General features: G+C 33.4%; 1 protein-coding gene across 5 annotated transcripts in view; it reads right to left on the bottom strand.

Annotated features, from left to right (window-relative positions):
* Window positions 1-12,979, bottom strand: part of LOC127720278 (uncharacterized) — a 31,202-nt gene that overhangs the window by 7,960 nt on the left and 10,263 nt on the right. For all 5 annotated transcript variants that reach the window (XM_052226784.1, XM_052226785.1, XM_052226786.1 and 2 more), the window contains 5 exons: window positions 8,175-8,291; window positions 3,890-6,207; window positions 3,147-3,371; window positions 2,305-2,501; window positions 1,207-1,428 (listed from right to left, as the gene is read on the bottom strand). In XM_052226784.1, coding sequence (XP_052082744.1) covers window positions 1,207-1,428; window positions 2,305-2,501; window positions 3,147-3,371; window positions 3,890-6,207; window positions 8,175-8,291 — 3,079 coding nt within the window. The remainder of the gene's footprint in view (window positions 1-1,206; window positions 1,429-2,304; window positions 2,502-3,146; window positions 3,372-3,889; window positions 6,208-8,174; window positions 8,292-12,979) is intronic.

Raw genomic sequence — 12,979 nt, 5'->3', positions numbered from 1 at the left:
TTGTTAAAATCAAACTAAGTTTAATTTTGGACCCTTTGGACCTTAATGTAGACCAATTTGAAAATGGGACCAAAAATTAAGAATCTAAATACACAGTTAGATTCAGCATATCAAAGAACCCCAATATTTCAAGTTTTGATGAAATCAAACCATATCAATTCTATTTGCTTTTATATATAAATAAAAAATAACCAACTTAAATTGGAAAATTTTAAAGAAAAAAAAAAAGAAAAAAAAAAGGAAAAAAGAAAAAAGGAAACCCCCCCCCATTTTTTGAACCCCTTATGATTCATCACCCCCAAACTCAATCCCAGCCTTCCCTTTGAGGTATGGTACCTTGCAGTACAATTTCAGAGAGATCCATACACTTGAACACAAGTTATTTTCTGGAAACTAGAAAAATGCTTGTTTTTTGGCCCCTTTTTGGCCCCTAGTTCCTAAACTTTTGAGGCAATTACCCCCAAAATCAATCCCAGCCTTCCCTTTGTGGTATGTACCTTGCAGTACAATTTCAGAGAGATCCATACACTTACACACAAGTTATTGTCATGAAACTAGAAAAATGCTTATTTTGGGCCCATTTTGGCCCCTTATTCCTAAACGTTTTGGGCAATTACCCCCAAAATCTATCCCTGCATTCCCTTTATGATATGGAACCTTGTGGTACAATGTCAGAGAGATCCATACACTAACACACAAGTTATTGTCTGGAAGTTACAAAAATGCTTATTTTTGGCCCCTTTTCGGCCCCTAATTCCTTAACTGTTGGTACCATAATCCCCAAAATCAATCACAACCTTCCTTTTGTGGTATTGAACCTTATGGTAAAATTTCATAGAGATCCCTTCACTTAAACTAAAGTTATTGTGCGAAAACCAATGTGTCTTGGGATGACGACAACAATGCCAACGTCATACCAATATACCACCGCAAAAAATTTGCAGTCGTATTTTTTGCAGTCGTATAAAAATGAAAACTTGCATTTTAATTTTGATAGCATTATATTTCTATGCAGCATTTACTGAAATAGCAATAATCAATCTGACATGTTCTTCAAAAATTGCAAAAATAAATCCATGCAAAAGTTTCTGAATTTACAGCATTAACTAAAAAGTAAATGGCTGTACAAAATATGATGTGACAACAAAAATTAAACACTGAATACATTTTGGTACATTAAATAATTAAAAAAAAAGGTATGCTCACATGTCGTATTCACTCCAAATTTTCCTGTTCTGAATTCTATAAATAAATTTGAAATCAAACTTTGAAGGGTCCATAGAATCTAGTATTGACTTCAATACATCTGTGTACTCCTTCCCTGCCTCATCTAGCTCTATTGGTTCAAATTCATGTGAACAGTCCCAGTTGTAGAAATGTGCTGGCTTTGGTGTACCCATAGCAGATGGGAACGGTATACTGTCTAGACTAAAAAGGAAAATACAGGAGTGAAAACTGTCTTTCAGTAATAAGTTATATTGGTAATTTTTCTTGCACTTTGAATATTAAGTATAGCTTTTGTAACATTGTAAGTTATGTAAATGTGGATTTTTTTTAATTTTAATATAATTTTGTCTGTGGAATCTATGTAAATGTTTTATTTGATATATGCAGTACTTGCTAATTTTATGTTTGTAAAAAAAACCTGTATACTGTGGATTCAATTATGAACAAAGGAAGATAACTCCAATTTTAATATTACCTATATAGGGGTAAATTCAGTAAAAAATCTCCCATTGACTTCAATGCAAACTTATCTCTTAAATTAAATTTATACCTGGTTTACCTTTAGAAATCAGAAGCTTTCATATATCATTCTTGAAAGTGTAAATATAGACCATCTTTTGCAACAATAAAAACATAGGGTCAAGCAGCATTTTTGGGCATTCACATGGCCTTGTTTACAAACACTGTAGATTCACACTTAATTCCTATACAGACCCCATTACTACTCAACCCTGTAGTAATAAGGATTAAGTACATTCAACATTCATTTTTTCTCCTTTTTTTTTTAACCTAATCTATCAAAAATATTTATTACAAACATTTTCTACCAATCAGTGGAGCACAGGACTTCAGTGTTATACAGAAAGCTCTCCCCTTAATGACTTTTACTGAATTTACCCCTTTAATGACCTTTTTTATGAACAGAAAGATTTGCAATTGTAATTGTCATACACATCATCATTGTGCACTTTTGCTCATTATTCTCTATTCTGTAAACCCCATCCAGATCCTCATTAGAGTACTCAATACATTCTTATTAAATATTCAAACAGGCTAACAATAATTTTTAGAACTTACAATTTTTCTTGCAGAACATCATCTTTGGAAACAAGCAAAGGACGTCTGATAATTTCTCTAACTTTATCTGTTTCAAGATTAATCTGTATCATTTTCATAAACTCTATTTTGTACATTAAGAAATTATTCTCCTTGGAAAACAAATAGCTCTTCTGCTTTGTTTGATATTTCCTCTCAAGTGTGAACAAGAATAAATCCTAGAAAAAAAATACATGTATATAGCCTCAAAATATTTTATCAGTGTGTCAATCTTATGTTTATACTACATTTTTGTACTACCACTGGCCACTTCTGGTGGAAAATGATTCCATTAGGATGACACATGTCTACTTGCAGAACTTCAGTCCAGGAATAACAAATTCAAATGACATAGTTCGATTGAATTTCATAAATTATGAAATTGTCAAAAAAATAAATGTTCTTTTTTTCACTTGGCTGCTCTCACATTAATATATATCCAAAACCTCCTTTTATCCATATGTAAGGTCAGGTAGAATTATAATTTGTGAGGTCACAGGTCACAAAAATGATTCATATTACATCTTATTTGGTCTGATGATTATAAAATTCACAAGGGGCCTATGTGGCCAAGTGGTCTAAGTAGTAACAACAATCACTAGTCTGTCAACACTGAGAATGTGAGTTCAAACACCACACATGGCAGGTGAGTATGGCTCCAATCTTAATTGACTAGAATTGCCAGTTTTCAAAAGGAGGTAAAAATGGTGGTTCTGTCTGGACACCTCCACCGATAAATTCTGGCCACCACGATATAGCCAAGAGTGCTGAAATTGGCGTTAAACACCAACAATCAATCAATCATATAATGTCACATGTCTCACCTTGTTGAACATAGTCCACTCATCATCATCTTTCCAATACCACCTCCACTGTGTAAGATAGCTGTCGACTGTCATTTTCTTTTCAGCAAAGGATGGAGTACTCAGACGTCTGACAGTAGACCACTGGTCATCATCAGCTGCTGGCAATCCATTCACATCTAAAATAACTGCATGCATCTTTTGGAACCAAATATGACAGTTGTATTTGTTGTCTTCACATTTCATCTGAAAAAAATGGTCATTCAATCAGGTTAAAAAATAGTCCATTTGAATGTAAAATCCTCCACTAAAACCCCCTACCCTCATGACCCTTCAGTTTGCAATTTATTTGAGTTGTTACTCTTCACCTTCTATTCCTGTACATGCATGAAATATTTGCCACTGAACGTAAAGCAACCATCGATCAATCAATCTTCACTTTCTAATCTATTGTAACAATTTGAATCCAAACATGATATGATAAAGGATCCTGTGTGCGTTTTAACTTAAGTTTATGAATCATATTCGGTTAAAATCCAAGTGATCCTGCTAAAATAATGAAAAAACTAAAATAACGAAAAAAGTTATGTCATTGAAACATTTTAGCACTAAGCATATATCATGTATATTGCTTAATAATTATATATAGTATCTAACTTTGAAAAATAAATCTTTATATGCCATGCATGGTTAGCATGATTTGCTAAACATGAAAATTGGAGGCTGCAAAAAATAATACACTTAAACAACTTGTATAAACTTACTTCTGTCGGTGCAACATCTTGCAAATCACAGAAAGATTTTTCTATTTTTTCATTTTCCGCCAATGAAAATGAAAACCATTTCCCGGATATCTTAATCTGCCACAAGTACGGTAAGCCACACGGCAGGTGATGTTTTTTACAGGATGCAGATGTACATTTATCTTTCGAAACAAATACACAGATTTTGGTATTTTCTGTTTCATCTTTCAACAAGGACAAGTCAGTTTCCTGATACTCTGGATCAGACGGGGATGGCGCTGGCTCTGATTTCACATCTGTATGGTTTGGTAGAACACTTCTTCCCTGCTGTTGTTGTTTCCACTGCTCCATCATCAATCTCTCTCTTTCAATAATATTGTCATCATCATCATGATTTTGTTGCTGTTCTTTTTTCCATTTTTCCATCTGAATCCTCTCTTTCTCCTTAATGTCGTCATCATCAAGCAAATTTTGATGCTCATCTTTTGAGTTTTTGTCATTGTCTTGTTTCTCAACTTTCCAGTTTTCCATCATTTCTTCCTCTTTTTCTTTGATGCTATCAACATCTTCATTACGTTCCTGTTGACTCTTTTTGATGTTGTCATCCTCACAGTCTTGCTGATCTTGTTCAATATTTTCAATAGTTAACTTCTCTTTCTCAATTCTTTTGTTATCATCCCCATGACCATCATCATAACCTCTTGGGTCATTATCATCAACAAGCTCATTATCATCATCTTCAGCATCATTTTGATAATCATAATCACCATAATCATGATAATAATCTCCACCCTCATTGTCATCATAATCATTGCCATCATTGTCGTGGTAATCATTGCCATCATTTTCATGATAATCATTGACATAGTTTTCATCGTAATTATCCTGATAATCATCATTATTGCCGAAATCACAACCATCATCTAACGCATTATCATTACCATTTCCTTGTTGAACCTGATTCTGGTTTTCTGTCATTATCATTTCTTTCACTCTAGGGTCGTTTTCAACATTCCTATCACCATAATAATCCTCATCATTACCATCACTATAATCATCATCATCACCATCATCATTACCATCACCATAATCATCATCATCATCATCATCATCAACATTACCATCACAAAAATGATCTTTATCAACTTTACTATCACCATAGTCATCATCATCATCAACATTACCACCACCATAATCATCTTTATCATCATAATCATCACTACTTTCTGTTAAATCTTGATCATCTTTACCAACAATTCCACATGTGATATTTTCCAATGATCTAAACCTTTCTTTACGACCATGCTTTGACCTTGTCCCTTCCTTGTTGTAATTAATACTAAGGTTTTCAACTGAATGTACAATTTTATTTTTTGCAGGACCCAATGCAGAACTAGAAAGACTTTCACTGCTGACATAGACATCACTGTCATAATCAAAAACGCTAGACTCTTCAATGTCATGAAGATCGTCTTCATTTTGACTGAGGTCAGAATCATCTGAATAATTGTCGTTCTCTTTCTTTTCTCTAGGAGGTACATATATAGCCATGAAGACTTTAGCAGGAGGCCATCCTTTCATATGACATGATGTAAGAACCCATTTATTATGAAACTGATTAATGGTGTGTGTTCTATTAAATTTGCAAGGATCTGAACATTTACCAAATATTTTCTGCCGACAAATGTGTAAATGAGGACATCTTCTTTCTGGGTTGTCCACCTTACAACCATTGTTGTAAATATAATCAGCACAAACTGATGGTGAATTGCAATTAAGGACAATTCTCATTTCATCATCGCTAAAATTGCCAATTCCAAGTTTATTTTTCAAACGATAATTGTGGGGACTTCTAAAACTATGAGACAGTGGACAATCTTTATCTTTACAGTTGCCTCTAATAAAGCGCCGACAGATGTGAAAATAATCCCAATGAGCATTTTGACATTCCCCAGGATTTTTCTTGCTGTTCCACTGGACACAAATCTTGGCATCTCTGTAAAATGGTTGAAGATAAACAATATCTTTTTTATCCCAGAAAATATGAAATCTTCTATTGTGTTTTCTGAACCACAGCATGATATTGGAGTTCAAAGGAAAAAGGTCACACCTTCTTAAAAAGTCTTCATAACTACATCCTCCGCCAAAAGTTTTGATCAAGAATTTGAATACTTCAGTATCATCCACGTCTGGTATTTTGCCATTTTGTTCCTCATTATCATGTTGATGTACCTGTTGACCAACTTTATCTTTGCCATCACCACGGCTATGAACTCTTCTGAGTTGTCTTCTTAAACTAGCTTTAGATCTGTTATTATCACGATCTTGCTGACCATCACCTGTGAAAATGCAATTAATACACATAGAAAATAATTGCCAGTACTGTGTTCAGGCTGAAAAGTATATACTGTATATACTACTAATTTTCGTGAGCAATTTATTTTCACGACTTTCACGAGTAGAAAAATTATGCCAATATAAATTGTCGCAAAAATTTAAAACTTGGATCTTTTCTTATCTAACTACATCAAGTGAATTTGAAAATCGCGAAATTGAATCGCTGCAAAGTGGGCTAGAAACGAAGGGTTAAACATGAAATAAAGCTTTCGCGAAAATAAGTTGGTTTACAGTATTTATTGCCCAACAAGCTGCTATTAATGAACTTCCTGTTGATTGCAGATCTTTGAAAATCTAGTCAGTTCACAACTCTTCTAAAATTTGGGTGAAACAGGAAATTTTCTTTTGTCTTATCTACATTTCTAAAATTGATTATGACGTTGTTACAATAAATCAAGTGGATGTGTTCTGCCTGATATTTTAGTACGGAAAACATGATTCATTTATTAGGGAGGGTTGAGGGCTCACATATATGTTTAACCTGCCACATTCATAATGAGCCTGTCCCATGCAAGTCAGGTGCCTGTTATTCAGCAGTTGTCATTGGTTGCTTATAATATATGTCATATTTGTTTTTCATTATTTGTTTTCTCATAAATCAGGCTTCTGGCTTTCTTGTTTTAAATGTTCCACATTTTGTCATGTAGAGGCTTTTTTTAGGTTACTATGGATTTTGCTCTGTTGAAAACAGTATGTTCCTTAACAGATGGTTGCTTACATCCACACCATTAAGGCTCTGGCGGGTAATTGTCTCATTGGCAATCCTTTCATATTTTCTTACTTTTATATATAAATGTTAACTAGCTAAAGTCTATTCAGCATTACTGATAGCTAAATGATACTAAAATTCTTCATAAATGACATTATTCTGAAAACTTAAAATTTTAATATTTATTCCAGTCATTTTATATGTACCTGTCCAAATATGACAATTTTTCAGACCCCTATTCCAAACTTTAGTTTTTTCTTACATTTATAAATTGTTAGTTGGTATTGTCTGTTGTACCATCTTATATTTGTATGTATTATTAATATTTCTTCATACTCATACCATGATAATCCTAAAGAAAAAACAACAAACTCCATTTTTCTGTCAATCGAAATTTAGATTTTCAAAGACGTTTTATAAATCTCAATAATTAGGATTTAAAATTATATCTTTCTGATATTTGATATATTGCACTGGTAAGTATTTATAGATTATTAATTTATAACAAGCCCTTTTCCATATATTGGTCCTGGTATAATCCCGAGACTCCCATATCAGTCTGAGGTTTTAGCCGAGGGCCGATATGGGTCGCGGGATGATACCAGGGCCAATATGGAAAAGGGCATGTTATAATCTATTTATCACATATTTAAGTTCTGCAGAAAAGAGAAAAACATTCAATTATAACTATTTAATTAATCACACCTATAAAATCTAAAACGTTTTATTTCACATTTTCCTAATGATTAATTTTGATCATTTATGCCTACTGTATACAAATTTATTGAAACATTTCCCCTTTATTTTCGAATATAGTAATATAACACAAAAGCGAGAATTTGGCATAACTGGGGCTAAATCGATAATAGTTGGTTGGACATTATTACTAGTGGCCATTGTAGCAGAATTCTCTTAATTTTCAATACAAACACCGTCATTGTTCGCCGTTGTCGTTAAGGACACAATGATTTAAATTCACGTCATTTGGAATCAGGGCACAATAACCAATAACCTGTAACTTCTTTGCCCTGGGCAGCAATATGAGTAGCACAATTTTGCGGTTATAACACGTTACATATGCAAAACCCTATGTTTTCGTAACAAATATGTGATAAATATATAATTTCACAAAATAGTAATTGTATTTTCAATATCAGCGCTTATGAAACACAGACACATCTATCATACACACACAATTACCTTTTTGTATATTGATTCCTGTCTGTGATACAGGCCCAGACAGCAAAACTTGAGGTTGTGACTCCTGAGGAGGTGGGTTCTGTGTCAACTGAGTAACAGGTACTGGCAAGTATACATCTGTATTAAATAAACATACTTATCATGCTTATTATAGAAATTAATTTCAGCTTTATAGTATATATAAAATATCTACATTGTATCATGCATATTATTATGATTTGACTCAATGGAAATCTAATTCATTCTGCATTTTTCTAGCTTTTGCCATCTTCAAATGACATAGAAGTATTCAAAGTAAAATATAAAGGTCACTGTACCGCCTTCAGCAATCAGAAAAACCCATACCGCATAGCAAGCTTTAAAAGGCCTTGAAATGAGAAAACTTAAAGCCTCATGATCATATTAATAATATTAATCAATTTCTATATAACTATATCCTATATTTGTCTTGTCTTAGATCTTACACATGCATGTGCTTAGCAATTGACATTATTTGCATAAAACATACTTTTTTGTTCCTACATAATTTTTGTCGCTTTATAATTTCAACTATCCCATCAGTACATGTGACCTCGTGACAACACCCCCAAGTGCTATCATCACTATCAAATGCCCATTTTCAGCTGTGAACTGTAAAATCAGGATCAAAATTGTAATTTGGCATATAGTTTAAAATATTCACATCATACATGTCATACTGTTATTTGGGAATTCTGACAGAGTAATCTCCTCCAGTCATGAAATAACACATGATATTGTACAAAACAATGTCTGTAATAATATCTTTCAGTTATCACAGATATTTTCTTCGGGTGAAGGGTTAATAACCATTGAATCGTAAGGTATCATGGAAGATTTGCTAAAATAATCCCAAATACATGAGAATATTGAGTCGATTCCACTAAATAAATTATTTAAGACGAAGTCATATCATAAAAATATAACAAACTGGTAATCACTGTGCCCACCTTGTTTCACCGGAAATGGTGCAAATAATAATGTTAATATGTTGAAATCACACAAGATCTTACCAACAAAAGTTAAACAAACAGCAGTAAATTTGAAAGTATCTGACCCTGAAAGGTGTTATTACAGACATTGTTTCTTCATACATAACGGACATGTACATGTGTTATTCCAACACAATTCATGACAGGAGGAGATAACTCTGTCAGAATTCCCACAATAACAGTATGCCTGTTATTTTCTGTAATAGCTTGTTTAAGTTAAACCCTTGAGTGCTGAAAATGTTTTAAGTTTTAAGTTAATTTGACCACAACAACAATGTTTTTAACTGTCTTTTAACCAAAAATTTTATCCTAGTAAGAGACAGATATAGAGACAGTTTAAATAATGCCCCCTTCCTACCATAGCTATCATGGCTATAGACAGACATAAGAAACTAGACAAATGCTTGTTTTTTGCCCCTTTTTGGCCCCTAATTCCTAAAATTTTGAGATAATTACCCCCAAAATCAATCCCAGCCTTCCCTTTGTGGTATGGTACCTTGCAGTACAATTTCAGAGAGATCCATGCACTTAAACACAAGTTATTGTCTGGAAACTAGAATAAAATGCTTCGCTGGGGCGCAGCTTGATACGACCGCAGAGGTCGAACCCTGAACAGTTGGGGCAAGTATGGACACAACATTCAAGCTTGATACAGCTCTGAATTTGGATTGTTATTAAATATTTGACACAGCATAGGTTTCTGACACAGAAAGAATGTGGTCTAAGAACTTGAATTTTTTTAATTTACCTATTATGGTCCAATGTCCAAAATCAAAATACATGGTTAGATTCAGCATATCAAAGAACCCCATATATTCAATTTTTGTTAAAATCAAACAAAGTTTAATTTTGGACCCCAACTTGGACAAACTTGAAAACTGGGCCCATAATAAATAAAATGCTCCGCAGGGCGCAGCTTGATACGACCACAGAGGTCGAACCCTGAACAGTTGGGGCAAGTATGGACACAACATTCAAGCTTGATACAGCTTTGCATTTGGATTGTGATTAAATATTTGACACAGCATAGGTTTCTGACACAGAATGAATGTGGTCTAAGAACTTAAAAATTTTAAATTGGACATTCACCTATTATGGTCCAATATCCAAAATCTAAATACATGGTTAGATTCAGCATATCAAAGAACCCCAAGAATTCAATTTTTGATGAAATCAAACAAAGTTTAATTTTGGACCCTTTTGACCTCAATGTGGACAAAGTTGATAACGGGGCCCAAAAATCAAAAATCTAAATACATGGTTAGATTCAGCATAAAAAAGAACCCCATATATTCAATTTTTGTTAAAATCAAACAAAGTTAAATTTTGGACCCCAACTTGGACAAACTTGAAAACTGGGCCCATAATAAATAAAATGCTCCGCAGGGCGCAGCTTGATACGACCACAGAGGTCGAACCCTGAACAGTTGGGGCAAGTATGGACACAACATTCAAGCTTGATACAGCTTTGCATTTGGATTGTGATTAAATATTTGACACAGCATAGGTTTCTGACACAGAATGAATGTGGTCTAAGAACTTAAAATTTTAAATTGGACATTCACCTATTATGGTCCAATATCCAAAATCTAAATACATGGTTAGATTCAGCATATCAAAGAACCCCAAGAATTCAATTTTTGATGAAATCAAACAAAGTTTAATTTTGGACCCTTTTGACCTCAATGTGGACAAAGTTGATAACGGGGCCCAAAAATCAAAAATCTAAATACATGGTTAGATTCAGCATAAAAAAGAACCCCATATATTCAATTTTTGTTAAAATCAAACAAAGTTAAATTTTGGACCCCGATTTGGACCAACTTGAAAACTGGGCCCTATCAAAAATCTAAATACATGTTTAGATTCAGCATATCAAAGAACCCTAAGAATTCAATTTTTGTTAAAATCAAACTAAGTTTAATTTTGGACCCTTTGGACCTTAATGTAGACCAATTTGAAAACAGAACCAAAAATTAAGAATCTAAATACACGGTTAGATTCGGCATATCAAAGAACCCCAATAATTCAATTTTTGATGAAATCAAACAAAGTTTAATTTTGGACCCTTTGGACCTCAATGTGGACCAATTTAAAAACGGGGCCCAAAATCCAAAAACTAAATACACGGTTAGATTCAGCATATTAAAGAACCCCAAGAATTCAAGAATAAAACCCCATTGAAATTGGTCAAGAAATAAGCAATTTATACGAAGTATCTTCTTTTGCACAATACTGTGCAATTAAATATTTTTTGCTATTGCGCAATACTGTACAATTGACAATTTCTTGCTATTGCGCAATATTGTGCTATTGGATATTTCTTGCTATTGCGCAATACTGTGCAATTGAAGATTTCTTGCTATTGCGCAATACTGTGCAATTGAAGATTTCTTGCTATTGTGCAATACTGTGCAATTGAAAATTTCTTGCTATTGCACAATACTTATTATATAATAATTTACACATCCTGTTTGGTGTGTATCTCCTACCATATCAATATTTTTTGCTTTTAAATATAAATCAGAAATAACCAACTTAAAATGGAAAATTTAAAAAGAAAAAAAAAAGGAAAAAAAAAAAAAATCCCCCCCAAATTTTTTGGACCCCTTATGATTCATCACCCCCCAAACTCAATCCCAGCCTTCCCTTTGTGGTATGGTACCTTGCAGTACAATTTCAGAGAGATCCATACACTTGAACACAAGTTATTGTCTGGAAACTAGAAAAATGCTTATTTTTGGCCCCTTTTTGGCCCCCAATTCCTAAACGTTTCGGCAATTACCCCCAAACTCAATTCCAGCTTTCCCTTTGTGATATGGAACCTTGTAGTACAATTTCAGAAAGATCCATACACTTACACACAAGTTATTGTCATGAAACTAGAAAAATGCTTGTTTTTTGCCCCTTTTTTGGCCCCTTATTCCTAAAATTTTGAGGCAATTACCCCCAAAATCAATCCCAGCATTCCTTTTGTGATATGGAACCTTGTGGTACAATGTCAGAGAGATCCATACACTAACACACAAGTTATGTCTGGAAGTTACAAAAATGCTTATTTTTGGCCCCTAATTCCTTTACTGTTGGTACCATAACCTCCAAAATCAATCACAACCTTCCTTTTGTGGTATTGAACCTTGTGGTAAAATTTCATAGAGATCCATTCACTTAAACTAAAGTTAGAGTGCGAAAACCAATGTGTCTTCGGACGACGCTGGACAACGACGACGACGCCAACGTCATACTAATATACGACTACAAAAATTTTTTTACGGTCGTATAAAAATCTAAACACATGTTTAGATTCAGCATATCGAAGAACCCCAAGAATTCAATTTTTGCTAAAATCAAACTAAGTTTAATTTTGGACCCTTTGGACTTTAATGTAGACCAATTTAAAAAATTTGGACTTAAAATTAAAAATCTAAATACACTGTTAGATTTGGAATATCATAGAACCCCAATAATTCAATTTTTGATGAAATCAAACGAAGTTTAATTTTGGACCCTTTTGACCTCAATATGAACCAATTTGATAGCGGGGCCCACAAATAAAAAATCTAAATTCATGGTTAGATTCAGCATATCAAAGAACCCCATATATTCAATTTTTGTTGAAATAAAAAAAAGTTTAATTTTGGACCCCAACTTGGACCAACTTGAAAACTGGGCCCATAATCAAACATCTAAACACATGTTTAGATTCAGCATATCAAAGAACCCCAAGAATTCAATTTTTGTTAAAATCAAACTAAGTTTAATTTTGGACCCTTTGGACCTCAATGAAGACCAATT

Source organism: Mytilus californianus, unplaced genomic scaffold (genome assembly GCF_021869535.1).
Source record: "Mytilus californianus isolate M0D057914Y unplaced genomic scaffold, xbMytCali1.0.p SCAF_11, whole genome shotgun sequence".
NCBI lineage: Eukaryota > Metazoa > Mollusca > Bivalvia > Mytilida > Mytilidae > Mytilus > Mytilus californianus.
The sequence above is the reverse complement of the archived record's forward strand: the minus strand, read 5'-3'. Positions and strand labels throughout refer to the sequence as shown.